Source organism: Triticum urartu, chromosome 1A, assembly GCF_056163025.1.
Source record: "Triticum urartu cultivar PI428250 chromosome 1A, HENAU_Tu73, whole genome shotgun sequence".
NCBI lineage: Eukaryota > Viridiplantae > Streptophyta > Magnoliopsida > Poales > Poaceae > Triticum > Triticum urartu.
The window spans coordinates 448,403,087-448,418,847 of NC_141873.1; the positions used below are offsets into that span (position 1 = coordinate 448,403,087).

General features: G+C 45.7%; 1 protein-coding gene across 1 annotated transcript; it reads left to right on the top strand.

Moving 5' to 3' along the window:
• The first annotated feature begins 941 nt into the window (after positions 1-941).
• On the top strand, positions 942-9,272 carry LOC125517362 (pyruvate, phosphate dikinase 1, chloroplastic). Its single transcript, XM_048682560.2, has 18 exons — positions 942-1,136; positions 1,245-1,616; positions 3,507-3,669; positions 3,779-4,014; positions 4,385-4,513; positions 4,817-4,996; positions 5,414-5,557; positions 5,687-5,851; positions 6,007-6,168; positions 6,318-6,407; positions 6,566-6,704; positions 7,227-7,404; positions 7,605-7,734; positions 7,967-8,095; positions 8,307-8,444; positions 8,632-8,709; positions 8,796-8,887; positions 8,976-9,272. Exons 1-18 carry the CDS (start codon positions 1,050-1,052, stop codon positions 9,016-9,018), a joined length of 2,655 nt encoding a protein of 884 aa, XP_048538517.2. The 5' UTR covers positions 942-1,049; the 3' UTR covers positions 9,019-9,272.
• The last annotated feature ends 6,489 nt before the right edge of the window (positions 9,273-15,761 follow it).

Here is a 15,761-nt window from a genome sequence, read left to right on the forward strand (position 1 = left end):
TTGAAGATCGCAACCTCACCGGAAGTCGATGCCTGCCCCAAGGTGGGCACCAACTGTCGTGGGAACGTATCTGACAGTAGAGGTAGGGGGTTAGTAAGAGAGGGCAGAGTCTAGCTACGACGTGATTGTACACTCGGATTTATGAGTTCAGGCCCCTCTCGGAGGAGGTAATAGCCCTACGTCTCGGTGTCGTGGAGGCTTTGTTGATTGGAGTGTTGAGTTACAGGGGGTGCGAACCCTTGTGCAAGAGGGGAGGGGTGGCTTATATAGAGTATGCCGACTCCTCGCAGCCCTCAGTTACACAAGGGTTCAATGAGAGAATAAAGGTACGAACATTACTGGTAACGCCCGCGTTTAATGATCTTTATGGCGACGGAGTGAATGTCTGACGGTTCCCATCCTGTGACGACTCTTCTGTCCTTCGGGTGAAATGTTGTATTCCGAGTGAATAACGACGGCCGAGTGGAAGTGGGATATCCGAGTTGATCTTCTGTCGAGTGAGTTGCACCCTGTGATGATTCCGGTCGGTATCTTCTTTCTATCTTTGTAGGTGTTGGCCTCTTGCGTAGTGTCCTTGGGTAAGGCATGTAGGTCAGGCCTAGGACCCTACCCTAGATACATGTCATCATCACGTTTGTCTTTAATTTACGAGAGAAAGTATGTTCGAACCGTCCCACAAACCGATACGGACTCGCGTTGGATGGCTTCCGCAGCCCGGGTGCGGACAGTTTGAGAATCGGCGTTGAAGATGCCAGATGCCACTTGGCATGGAGCTCACCGGACGAGCACAAGCCCACCCGGCCCCTCCCCCGGGCAGGTCCGTCCCCCGCATGCGACGATCGTGCGCTGACGTCTCACGGTGGGTCTCACCGCGGTGCCACGCCGTTTCTACGTGGCCAAGGCCTCCGCGCCCTCCCCTTGCTATAAATAGAACCCGGCTCTCACCCCATGAGCATCCAACGAGCTCATTCATCAGCAACTATCGAGTTGTACTACTACTACTGTTCGTCGTCACTGGCCGGTGGGGCCTGTAGCATTGCGTCGCACTAATGGCTCCTGCTCAATGCGCGCGCGTGCAGAGGGTGTTCCACTTCGGCAAGGGCAAGAGCGAGGGCAACAAGGCCATGAAGGACCTGGTACGTACTAATCGTTAGATCCATCACTCTCAGTTGATGTATTTTCACTAATAATTCACCATATATGCTGACTATGATGACTGGATCGTGGATGCATGGCGTGTGCAGTTGGGCGGGAAGGGCGCCAACTTGGCGGAGATGGCGAGCATCGGGCTGTCGGTGCCGCCGGGGTTCACGGTGTCGACGGAGGCGTGCGAGCAGTACCAGGCGGCGGGGAGGGCGCTGCCGCCGGGGCTGTGGGAGGAGACCCTGGAGGGCCTGCGCTGGGTGGAGGAGTACATGGGCGCGCGCCTCGGCGACCCGGCGCGGCCGCTGCTCCTCTCCGTCCGCTCCGGCGCCGCGGTGTCCATGCCCGGGATGATGGACACGGTGCTCAATCTGGGGCTCAACGACGAGGTGGCCGCCGGGCTGGCGGCCAAGAGCGGCGACCGCTTCGCCTACGACTCGTACCGCCGCTTCCTCGATATGTTCGGCAACGTCGTGAGTATACCACAACACACCTGGCTCTGACTAAGCTAAGCCTAGCTCCATGGATCGTACTACTGTCATGCATCGAGCAACCGTTGTCGTACGTAGTTAATTTGCGTGCGTCGAGCAACCGTTGCTTTCGGAGGGAGGGAGCGACGTGCGTCTGACGCGGGTTGCGTCGCCGAGACGTTGGCTGCTGCTGCTGCTGCATTATGATGAAGGTGACAAGGATTACGTGGGGGGTTCTTGTATGCTTGCTTTTTAACCGTCGAAAACGATTGTTTTTAGTCAAGTATATAAGTACGTTTGGCTAGCGAGTAGGAGTAATTTACAAGAGAACAAAACAGCTTCATAAAAATATGAAACAAATAAATGAATTGGGTTGCTTTATAAAGAGGAGTTTTTGTTTCATCATATGAAGAAAGCTGAGCCGCATCACATACCACCCGTATGTGCAAACACCTTCAGAAGCTTTTTTTTTCCTGTTATTGTCAGCACAGTTAATCCGATTCCCAAGGACAGTTTGCACCGCAACACTGCCGTATTTTGACCGCAACTGTTTCTCTCAGAGAAAAGGAATGACCGATGAAGGCGACCTTTGTCTTATTTGACACTATTATTTCACCCCACTCTGAAAATAAGATAAACAAAAAAGGAGGGCAAACTTTGACACTGTTACTTCTGAAATAAGACAAAAAGCAACTAGACAAACTTTGATAAAACAATAAGACAAGCATTTTTCCGTAGCACAAAATGTCCAATTTCATGAAAAGATTTGTCTTGTTCTTAGAAAGCAAAATAATTAAGACAGTCAGTTTGGGGTGACGAAAAACATGACAAAAAATTTCAGCTCCGACTTCATTGAGCCATGACATCTGCAATATTAATTCATATACAGTAGTAGGTTTAGACAAACCTGTCAAGTTGGTGTTGTCTTCTAGCTTACTCCCTCCGTTCTAAAATAGGTTTAGATTAACTTATTAACTTAGAAAGTTAGTACAAAGTTGAGTCATCTATTTTAATGTAAAATTGGATCATCTATTTTGGAAAGGGAGTAGCTCTAGAGTAAAAATGCAGTCCAATGATAGTACCAAGTTTTACTTTTTTTGAGGGGATTACCAAGTTTTATTATAGAGTAATGCTAGATCCACGTAAACTTATGTGAGGTTTTTACGTAAAGGCTGATGTGAAGGTAGTTAATTGGATGAGGCCCACTCTGGTTAAAATCAGGGGGAAGAGGATTTATAGTTAGGAAGATTACGTTATCGGTAGCCTGTTCGTAGATGGAGCATTATCGTTTACTATACTAGTAATGAAAAAAGACTCCACCTCACCAGTCCAATGCCCACCAACGACCCCACTTCACCAGCAAACCAAAAAACGAAAAGAAAAAAGACTCCACTTCACCGGTTCACTTGCGAGCGCGGCAGGACGGCGGCGGCGGCGGCGGCGGCGGAGCCCGCGCGGTTGGAGGCCGGACCGCCCGGCCGCCGCTGTGCCCCTCATGGAGGCTGGAGCTCGACCCCGGCGGCTAGGTCGGCTCCGACTGCGGCGCCCTAGTAAAAGGGGAAACACCGAGTCATTACTCGTTTGTATCGAACATATTTTGGTTTAGCACAAGACTGCGGGTCTATGACAGCGAACGCCTGAGCTAATCAAATTCCTCTTACTCGTTTGCTTGGTACATTGTTCCACAAAAGGAGGAACGCCAGATGGATCCAGCCCAGTTAATCTGGCAACTGGATTTCGAATACTGCATTCTGGGATGTGCGTTCCTCACTAAATAGCAGTTTCTTTTGTACTGAAAAAGTTGGGTCGACGTTTTGTTTACAATAATTCGTACTAGCAACTAGCAGTAGTAGCAGGATCCTTGTTTCTTAGCAGGGTCTTTCCTCTTGCCAGGTCATGGACATTCCCCATGCGCTTTTCGAAGAGAAGCTCGAAGCCATGAAAGCAACCAAGGGGGTGGACAACGACACCGACCTCATTGCCAATGACCTCAGGGAGCTAGTGGGTCAGTACAAGAACGTCTACGTTGAAGCCAAAGGAGAACAATTTCCCTCAGGTTGAATTCATGAATTTCACCTTTTTATTTATATATTTTGAAACTGACATTGTGTTTTTGGCACCCAGTTGATATGTGTATATGCTTGTTGTTTCTTGCCTTGGCATAGACCCCAAGAGGCAATTGCAGTTAGCGGTGTTGGCCGTGTTCGACTCATGGGACAGTCCGAGAGCGAACAAGTATAGAAGCATTAATCAGATCACCGGACTTAGGGGCACCGCCGTAAACGTGCAGTGCATGGTGTTTGGCAACATGGGGAACACCTCCGGCACTGGTGTCCTCTTCACTAGGAACCCTAGCACCGGGGAGAAGAAGCTTTATGGCGAGTTCCTAGTCAATGCTCAGGTATGGCTCGGTTCTGATCGCTGATGGTTGCTTCTAAGTTCTAGCTGCCATGCTCTACGTATGTGCGCACAGCAAAAGAGCAGTATGCTGCCCACTTTTATTAAAATAGATTATGCAATCAAGATAATACAGTCTGTGGATATTGCGTATTCATTGAATGGCTGGGCATAATTTAACCGTTTCCCTGAACCTGTGATTCTTCTGTAATCTGAAAACTCAACTCTTGTATTCCCCCTGTGCTTTGGGGTTTTTCCTGCTGCTATGCAGCTATGAGAAAATATATTCAGGGTGGGGCTTCTCCCCCCCCCCCCCCTCCCCCGCCCCCCGGTGTTTCCTCAAAAAAAAAAAACTTTTTTTTTGCCTTATGCAGGGTGAGGATGTGGTTGCTGGAATCAGAACCCCGGAGGATCTTGATGCCATGAGGGATCACATGCCGGAGGCCTATGCAGAGCTTGTTGAAAACTGTGACATACTGGAGAGCCACTATAAGGAAATGATGGTATGTTAGTTTACCAACTGCTTGCAGGAAGCTCTGCTGAGGGGCCTGTCAGTGTTGCTGTTTTATGCAACAAGGCGTTTGACCCATAGCGTGATATAAAACTTATTCTGAAACATTGTGAAGAACTTAGCTATCTAATTAGTTTATGTGATCATTTTCAAGCACCATTACAGTGCTCTCTACAATTGCCCACATGACATGAATGCTCTTTGGTCATGATCCTGCCTTAATATGTCAAAAGATTAACCTGAACCCCTACTATTTCCAATGGAGAATAACTTGCATTTTTCATGTTTAATTCAGGATATTGAATTTACAGTTCAAGAAAATAGGCTCTGGATGCTACAATGCAGATCCGGAAAGCGTACTGGCACAGGAGCTGTGAAGATTGCTGTAGACATGGTTAATGAGGCTCTTGTTGATCGCAATACAGCGATTAAGATGGTAGAACCAGGCCACTTGGACCAGCTTCTTCATCCACAGGTATAAGATAATCAAATATGCCCAAATGGTCTATAAAACTGATACATGTAAATACATGCATGCAATTTGTTACTGCCTCTGTTATCCCAATAAATTATCTGCTTTTTCAGGATATATTTGCATTACTTAATGATTTTACACAAGAACCACATCGTTTGCATGCTGAGAATGCATTCGTAATTAATGAAGATAGTATACTCATTCAATAGGCCTATGATTCTGACATACTACTAAAATCTGATGTATACAGATAGTTTCTTGCTTTCTTACTTTACAAGTTCAAATTTAATCAGATGTATTGGTGTCTGGAACTTTATTTTAACCCTTATATTGACATCCCTCGTTTGAATTTTATTTGCAACTGGATAATGGCAATATATTGACTCAGTTTTATTACCCTTATGTTATGACAACCAGTTTGCGAACCCCGAGGCTGCTTCATACAAAGGCAAAGTTATTACTACAGGCTTACCAGCATCACCTGGGGCTGCTGTGGGACAAATTGTATTTACTGCGGAGGATGCTGAAGCATGGCATGCCCAAGGGAAATCTGCTATTCTGGTCTGTACATGTCCTTATCATCCTCCTTTTTATAGCAGGATGTCTCCTTCATTTTTCTATGTCATTTTGGGTTGGACTTGTCCTATTCTTGAGTTATCCTGATATTTTTTGAACTTTCTGAATGTAAAGGTGAGGATAGAGACCAGCCCAGAAGATGTTGGTGGCATGCATGCAGCCGCTGGAATTCTTACAGCAAGAGGTGGTATGACTTCTCATGCTGCCGTTGTAGCACGTGGTTGGGGAAAATGCTGTGTGTCAGGGTGCTCAAGCATCCGCGTAAATGAAACTGAAAAGGTGATTGAACTTATCGCTGCAGATGTCTAGGATATACATTGTTAGGCGCAACACTTTGCTCCAACCTTAAAATTCATAATGAGAGTGTGATAAATCTGTATTCATCATTTTGTATTATAGAGGTGCTTACTTTGGTATATGGTCTATACGCATAGGTGGTAGCTATTGAAGACAAGATGCTCTATGAAGGTGACTGGATATCACTCAATGGATCAACTGGTGAAGTGATCCTTGGCAAGCAGCCACTTTCCCCACCAGCCCTTAGTGCTGACTTGGAAACTTTCATGTCCTGGGTTGATGAAGTTAGGCAGCTCAAGGTAAACTTCCTAGGAATAAAAACAAGAACAGAAACTGCCTCAATTTGACTTTAACTAAAATTTACATCAGTCTTGTTAACTGCGTTAGGCCTAAGCATTACACAAGCTTCAACAAAAAATCCTTATTATGCATATCTTGCGTGTTCTAGGTTATGGCTAATGCAGACACCCCCGGGGATGCATTGGCAGCAAGGAAAAATGGGGCAGAAGGAATTGGACTCTGTCGGACAGAACACATGGTTGGTGTTAACTTCTTTACTGTTTGCTTTTTGGAGGACATATTTTGTTATGATAGTTATTTTCTGCAGTTCAACTTTCGAAGTGAACTTTATGGACACAAGTCTGCTCTTCTAGGCAAGTAAAAAAAGGCTAATGTTCTCCTTTGTATACTTTGTAGTTCTTTGCTTCTGATGAGAGGATTAAGGCTGTGAGGCAGATGATAATGGCTCCAACTGTCGAACTGAGGCAGAAAGCACTAGATCGTCTTCTGCCTTACCAGAGGTCCGACTTTGAAGGCATTTTCCGTGCCATGGATGGTATGTGGAAAATCTCTGTATTCATATACTCCCTCCTTCTGGAATTAAATGACGCTCAAATAGATGTATCTCGACGTATTTCAGTGTTAGATACATCTGTTTGAGCGTCAACTAATTCCGGACGGAGGAAATATACTCACTAGATGAGGTGCACTAGAGTTCAAATACCCCGAGCTGGCTTACTTTCTTAAATAAGCGAATATTGACCATTGGGTGTTAACTGTGAACACACAAAGTAGAAAAAATTGCAAGATTACAGGATCTTATAAGAATTGTGCTTCTAACCTTGAAGTATTTTTTTGGCACTCATCATATAGTTTAGGGTATATAATTCTGCCAGTGCTTGTTCATTCTTTTGTTGAAAGTGGTATATGTAATAACATGTCCCATGGAAACTGATATCAAATAAACACTTTCCATCGATGGCATACGGCATTAGTTATAGACTGCACTTTTTGCAAGGGAATCCAAACTACATTTTTGTCACACAGAACCACCTGAGCATCAATGTTTGCATTTCAGGGCTCCCGGTGACTATCCGGCTGTTGGACCCTCCACTTCATGAATTCCTTCCAGAAGGGCATGTGGAGGATATTGTGCGTGAGCTATGTGCTGAAACTGGAGCCTCTGAGGATGATGTCCTTGCAAGAATGGAGAAACTTTCAGAAGTAAATCCAATGCTTGGTTTCCGTGGTTGCAGGTTGGTGTTGTTTATTTGTTTAGCTATGCTGGAGATTGAACTATATCCATATGATCAACAGAATAAAGTGTAATTTTTTTCATGTTTTTAACACAACCACTATTGAATCAAGTTTTCCTTTCCCATTCATTTACTTGCCTGTTCTCATTCGCAATTCTGTTTTCTTTCCTTTACTAATGCTGGTGATGCTAATATTTCAGGCTTGGTATTTCGTATCCTGAATTAACAGAAATGCAAGCCCGGGCCATCTTTGAAGCTGCTATATCCATGACCAACCAGGGTATTCAAGTATTTCCAGAGATAATGGTTCCTCTTGTTGGAACACCTCAGGTATGTCTTTCTTCACGTGTATCTTCTTTGGCTGGTATAAAGGTGTACCTTCACTTCACAGTTTGTGCAGTTGAAAAATGTCATAATCCATTTGATGGGATACAACTATACACCACCAATTTATGGAAACCTGACCATTTCATTTCTCTTCAAACCGCACTTGATTTTATTATTGCAAGTTTGATTCAGCAGTTGATTTTTCCTTGTGACAATTGACATTTGGTTTTGCCAGGAATTGGGACATCAAGTGGCTCTTATCCGCCAAATTGCTAACAATGTTTTCACCAATATGGGGAAAACCATTGATTACAAAGCTGGGACTATGATTGAAATTCCCAGGGCTGCTCTAGTGGCAGATGAGGTAAAAAGCTTGTGATAGCCCTGTTCTTTCTGTAAAACCATAAATGTTGGCCATTGACATTCAGCATGTAAACTGAATAATACATGCATTAGTTAGCAGAACTCTTGGCCAATAGGAGTTCTCCAAATGCAAAGAATTAGTTTATCAGATATATCAAGGGAAAATACGCATGTACCTGACATCGTTGTGCTGGTTGCACATCCATTGACAGATAGCAGAGCAGGCTGAGTTCTTCTCTTTCGGAACAAACGACCTCACGCAGATGACATTTGGTTACAGTAGGGATGATGTGGGGAAGTTCCTCCCCTTCTATCTGGCCCAGGGTATCCTCCAGCATGACCCATTTGAGGTAAATTTGTTACGACTGGGACCGTACCACTTCAAGTTTGTTTTAAGTACCACCCATATTTTCATCACTCACACACGTGGGCACCTCACATGTCTAGGCATTTTGCATGTTCCTTCTTGATTTTTTTTGTACAGCCATAACCTTATCATATTGTACTTGATAACTTACCTGTTAATGAATATGCCAGGTGCTTGATCAGAGAGGAGTGGGGGAGCTAGTAAAGATTGCTACAGAGAGGGGTCGCAAAGCGAGGCCTAACTTGAAGGTAAGTATTCCACCGAGGACACTGTATCTGTTGTGCAGAATTCATTCTTAGTTCATTTGACTGATCGATTTCGTGTTTCCAAACAGGTGGGCATCTGCGGTGAACATGGCGGAGAGCCATCTTCAGTTGCTTTTTTCGCAAAGGCTGGGCTGGATTATGTTTCATGCTCCCCGTTCAGGTTGGCTGAAATATTGAAATTTGGAGGATTAGCACTACCTTGACGCTATTTATAGCCGTTAACATCTTGATATGGAACCTTTTTGCAGGGTCCCGATTGCCAGGCTAGCTGCAGCCCAGGTCCTTGTCTGAGGAGGCTGCCTCGTCAACCGGATAGCCTGCTGTTGGTGCATCTGGTGAAGATAAATAAGACATAGCCATGGACTTGTGGAAACTCTGCTGCCTAACAAAGGCCGTTTCATATATGTAGTCTATGATGCGTATGCGTGTGTAAGCCTGAAATGGCTGCTTCTCTGCATTTCCCCTGAACTGCCATGGTAATGTACCAAACAGTGATGATGACGAAGATAAATCGAATAAAAGGTGGTGATTATCTCTGCTATCAATTTAAGTGATTCCATTTCTTCCTTTGTTCAGTGGCTGCTACGAGTTGCTTGTGAAAGTGAAGCATGTGATCCCATCCCAATTGCGTAAATCAAATATCTTTTCACTTGATTTTAGTTGGAAGTTCAGACTCTGCCATCTGTCCGAGTCCAACTTCTAGAGCAATCTAACTCAGGAAACAAAATTGATGCCTGTACACAAAAACTCAGCAAACAAATGGAGCAATTATAAAATGATGTTTCCCCTACAAACTTTGAGCACATATTGTAGTTTCCTTAGAATGCCTGCCTAATCGAACAAAAGTTGAACATGACATGTTTTCAAATGTAAAGCATGTCCAGCTAAACCACATAAATAACTACTTCTGCGAATTGTCCAAATCTTGTCAAAGGAAATTAATAGTACCAGATATGTACACTTATTGATGCCAACAAATCCTCCCATATCTGGCATATGTTTGCAAAAACAATAAATACGACCATGTATGTATCATATTTATATGTTGTATATTCAATTCGGTGTCGAGGCTCATCTGCACCCGGTGAACAGTAAATTCAAAAAAAATACTAAAGCAATTCAAAAAATTCTTAATTATTTTTTAGGTGGAAGATGTTCCAATGCGTGATATTCGTGCCAAATTTCAGCTTGTTCAGACATATGAGGAGCTCATGGCAAAAAAAAATATCAATCAAAACAGTATTGGAACATCACGCATTTGTCTTTTTTGACTGAAAAAAATTCAGTCAAATTTTTTTGTCATCAGCTGGACTTTCTTGCAACCCCAAATTTGTCTCTTTTTTTGCCGAGAGCTGCTGAAATGTCCAAACTCCACGAAATTTGGCATAGACTTCACGCACATGAGTATCTAGCATCACAACAACAACGACAAAGCCTTTAGCCCTAAGCAAGTTGGGGTAGGTTAGAGGTGAAACCCATAAGATCTCGTAACCAACTCATGGTTCTGGCATATGAATAGCAAGCTTCCACGCACCCCTATCCATGGCTAGTTCTCTGTCGATACTCCAGTCCTTCAGATCCCTCTTTACGGACTCCTCCCATGTCAAGTTCGGTCTACCTCGACCTCTCTTGACATTATCGGCACGCTTTAGCCATCCGCTACACTAATGCTTCTGGATGCCTGTGTTGAATATGCCCAAATCATCTCAGACGATGTTGGACAAGCTTCTCTTCAATCGGCGCTACCCCAACTCTATCTCGTATATCATCATTCCGTACTCGGTCCTTCCTTGTGTGGCCACACATCCATCTTGTTGGGGATATAACCCCACGCCATGACCCGCCCGTTCAGGGCCGGGTTATCCTGTGGCGGCCTAACGAATAAGACTTAACATGGGTTGTGGTGATCAAGACCTCAAGGCCCATGGTTCGACTCATAGAGTGGGCCTACTCATGTCCCAGCGCTAGAGGCGGCGGCTCACCGAAGGATGTCGTAATTCCCTTACTTGGGAAGCAAGACGAGTAGGAAACTAATTAGGGCATGGGTCGTAGTACGACCCGAACTCTGTTGTAAGCCCAGGGCCTCGACCTGTATATAAAGGAGAGCCCCTGAGGTAGAAAGACTTAAGTTACAAGCTCTTGAGTACTAGGATAGCCAAGTCGCACCCTTGTAATTGAGATCATCATCATCAATATCAATCAAGCAGGAAGTAGGCTATTACCTCCATATAGAGGGGCCGAACCTGGGTAAACCCTTGCCTTTGATTCCAATCAACCCCGTTCAAGCTACCACCTCGCGGCGATGGCCTCACGACTAAGTCCTTTCACGAGGACATCTGCTGTGACAAAACCACGACAGTGGGCGCCCACCGTGGGGCTATCGCTCGATGGTGTCAAGTTCTTGGAGGGAGCTCTCCCAGGGATAGAGGGATACGCGATCGGACGCATGACCAAGAGACACCGCGACATGCTCTACGTCGACGATTCAGGCTGGGGCCCCGAGGCCGACTCAATCGAGTACTGGTGCCGGGCCCCCTTCGGCAAGATCCACGTCTTCATCGGCAAAATCAGCGAATCAGGAACCGAGCCGGACATCTGCACCGACATTGTCGAGCCGGCTCGGCACACAGAACCCGCCCTGGCCCAAGCCGGCCGGAACCATGTCTTCATCGGCTTCACCCAGGCGGTTGATCTCGCAGATAACTCCACGTCTGGTGGGGACACCCTTGTTTACTCCGATGACGAGTCATTGGTCAGGGATACCGAGTCAATCCTCCCGCTGTATGACGACAGGCTTGGGGGCTGCTTTGATGATGAGCCGGCTCTGGTTGATGACGAGTCGCCCTACTGGACCACCATCTACATGGAAGGCACTGCGCCGGCCCTCGACTCTACTGCAGCAGGCACCACGGGAGGAACTGGCGCTTTAGCAGTTAATCCAAGTGTGTTTGGCCCAGTTAAAACACCAGCTCAAGTTCTTTCAGAGCTAGTCGCCTCATTGACGATGCTCCTTGAGTCGCCACTAACAGCGGAGAACCAGGTGGAATGCAATGCATAGGTAGCTAAAATTCACGAGCAGATGGCTAAGGCTCAGGAGGATGTCAACGCGAGAATGCTCGCATGGTGCAGCTATGCACCCAAATCCAACAGGAAACAGAGGGCCTGAGGACGGAGGCCTGACACATGGGTCCGTGGCAAAACGCTTCAGATATGGTTCATAGGAGGCGACATGAGACCCGCCTGCCCGTTGATTACGAGCCTGGGCATCTGTTCAACACACCTACACCGAGGGCTGGGACGAGTACCCCGGGGGCTCCGGTTATACCCAATTGAACCGGGTCATGCCCCAGGATGGATACAGGCGACCACCGCCAGCTCAGCCCCGACAGCCGGTTCAACAACATCAGCTCGAGCCGGCCCAACACCCGCTGCCTTTTCGTACGACTCCAGACCGTTTTGTGACACCGGCGGACACTTTTCCAATCATGTTGATAACTTGTTGGCAGTAGCTACCAACCTCGCCGCACTTCCGCTCACAAGGAATACCCAGTTGAGAGGGAACCTTTTGTTGGGGAACGTAGTAATTTCAAAATTTTCCTACGCACACGTAAGATCATGGTGATGCATAGCAATGAGAGGGGAGAGTGTTGTCTACATACCCTCGTAGACCGACAGCGGAAGCGTTATGACAACGCGGTTGATGTAGTCGTACGTCTTCACGGTCCGACCGATCAAGCACCGAAACTACGGCACCTCCGAGTTTTAGCACACGTTCAGCTCGATGACGATCCCCGGACTCCGATCCAGCAAAGTGTCGGGGAAGAGTTCTGTCAGCACGAGGCGTGGTGACGGTCTTGATGTTCTACTGTCGCAGGGCTTCGCCTAAGCACCACTACAATATTATCGAGGACTATGGTGGAGGGGGGCACCGCACATGGCTAAGAGAACGATCTTGAAGATCAACTTGTGTGTCTAGAGGTGCCCCCCTGCCCCCCGTATATTAAGGAGCAAGGGGGGGTGCGGCCGGCCTTAGGAGGAGGCGCGCCGGAGGAGTCCTACTCCTACCGGGAGTAGGACTCCCCCCTTTCCCTAGTTGGATTAGGACTTGGGGGGAAGGAGGAGAGGGAAGAAAGGAAAGGGGGGGGGGCGCCGCCCCCCCTCCTTGTCCAATTCATACTTGGGGGGGGGGGGGGAGGGGCGCGCGGCAGCCCCTAGGCCTCCTCTTCTCTTCCTCCACTAGGCCCATTAAGGCCCATTGGGTTACCGGGGGGTTCCGGTAACCTCCCCGTACTCCGGTAAAATGCCGATTTCACCCGGAACACTTCCGATGTCCAAACATAGCCTTCCAATATATCAATCCTTATGTCTCGACCATTTCGAGACTCCTCGTCATGTCCGTGATCACATCCGGGACTCCAAACAAACTTTGGTACATCAAAATATATAAACTCATAATGAAACTGTCATCGTAACGTTAAGCGTGCGGACCCTACGGGTTCGAGAACAACGTAGACATGACCGAGACATGTCTCCGGTCAATAACCAATAGCGGAACCTAGATGCTCATATTGGCTCCCACATATTCTACGAAGATCTTTTATCGGTCAGACCGCATAACAACATACTTTGTTCCCTTTGTCATCGGTATGTTACTTGCCCGAGATTCGATCGTCGGTATCTCAATACCTAGTTCAATCTCGTTACCGGCAAGTCTGTTTACTCATTTCGTAATACATCATCTCGCAACTAACTCATTAGTTGCAATGCTTGCAAGGCTTATGTGATGTGCATTACCGAGAGGGCCCAGAGATACCTCTCCGACAATCGGAGTGACAAATCCTAATCTCGAAATATGCCAACCCAACATGTACCTTTGGAGACACCTGTAGAGCTCCTTTATAATCACCCAGTTACGTTGTGACGTTTGGTAGCACACAAAGTGTTCCTCCGGCAAACGGGAGTTGCATAATCTCATAGTCATAGGAACATGTATAAGTCATGAAGAAAGCAATAGCAACATACTAAACGATCGTGTGCTAAGCTAATGGAATGGGTCATGTCAATAACATCATTCTCCTAATGATGTGATCCCGTTAATCAAATGACAACACATGTCTATGGTTAGGAAACATAACCATCTTCGATTAACGAGCTAGTCAAGTAGAGGTACACTAGTAAAGTTTAGTTTGTCTATGTATTCACACAAGTATTATGTTTTCGGTTAATACAATTCTAGCATGAATAATAAAAATTTATCATGATATAAGGAAATAAATAATAACTTTATTATTGCCTCTAGGGCATATTTCCTTCAGTCTCCCACTTGCACTAGAGTCAATGATCTAGATTACACAGTAATGACTCTAACACCCATGGAGCTTTGGTGCTGATCATGTTTTGCTCGTGGAAGAGGCTTAGTCAACGGTTCTGCTACATTCAGATCCGTATGTATCTTGCAAATCTCTATGTCTCCCACCTGGACTAGATCCCGGATGGAATTGAAGCGTCTCTTGATGTGCTTGGTTCTCTTGTGAAATCTGGATTCTTTTGCCAAGGCAATTCCACCAGTATTGTCACAAAAGATTTTCATAGGACCCGATGCACTAGGTATGACACCTAGATTGGATATGAACCCCTTCATCCAAACTCCTTCGTCTGCTGCTTCCGAAGCAGCTATGTACTCCGCTTCACATATAGATCCCACCACAACGCTTTGTTTAGAACTGCACCAACTGACAGCTCCGCCGTTTAATGTAAACACGTATCCGGTTTGCGATTTAGAATCGTCCGGATCAGTGTCAAAGCTTGCATCAACGTAACCATTTACGATGAGCTCTTTGTCACCTCCATATATGAGAAACATATCCTTAGTCCTTTTCAGGTATTTCAGGATGTTCTTGACCGCTGTCCAGTGATCCACTCCTGGATTACTTTGGTACCTCCCTGCTAGACTTATATCAAGACATACATCAAGTCTGGTACACAGCATTGCATACATGATAGAGCCTATGGCTGAAGCATAGGGAACATCTTTCATTTTCTCTCTATCTTCTGCAGTGGTCGGGCATTGAGTCTTACTCAATTTCACACCTTGTAACACAGGCAAGAATCCTTTCTTTGCTTGATCCATTTTGAACTTCTTCAAAACTTTGTCAAGGTATGTGCTTTGTGAAATTCCAATTAAGCGTCTTGATCTATCTCTATAGATCTTAATGCCCAATATGTAAGCAGCTTCACCGAGGTCTTTCATTGAAAAACTCTTATTCAAGTATCGCTTTATGCTATACAGAAATTCTATATCATTTCTGATTAGTAATATGTCATCTACATATAATATCAGAAATGCAACAGAGCTACTCACTTTCTTGTAAATACAGGCTTCTCCAAAAGTCTGTACAAAACCAAATGCTTTGATCACACTATCAAAGTGTTTATTCCAACTCTGAGAGGCTTGCACCAGTCCATAAATGGATCGCTGGAGCTTGCACACTTTGTTAGCTCCCTTTGGATCGACAAAACCTTCCGGCTGCATCATATACAACTCTTCTTCCAGAAATCCATTCAGGAATGCAGTTTTGACATCCATCTACCAAATTTCATAATCATAAAATGCGGCAATTGCTAACATGATTCAGACAGACTTAAGCATCGCTACGGGTGAGAAGGTCTCATCGTAGTCAATCCCTTGAACTTGTCAAAAATCTTTTGCGAGAAGTCGAGCTTTGTAGACAGTAACATTACCGTCAGCATCAGTCTTCTTCTTGAAGATCCATTTATTCTCAATTGCTTGCCGATATTTTGGCAACTCAACCAAATTCCACACTTTGTTCTCATACATGGATCCCATCTCAGATTTCATGGCCTCAAGCCATTTTGCGGAATCTGGGCTCACCATCGCTTCTCCATAGTTCGTAGGTTCATCATGATCTAGTAGCATGACTTCCAGAACAGGATTACCGTACCACTCTGGTGCGGATCTTATTCTGGTTGATCTACGAGGTTTAGTAGTATCTTGTTCTGAAGTTTCATGATCA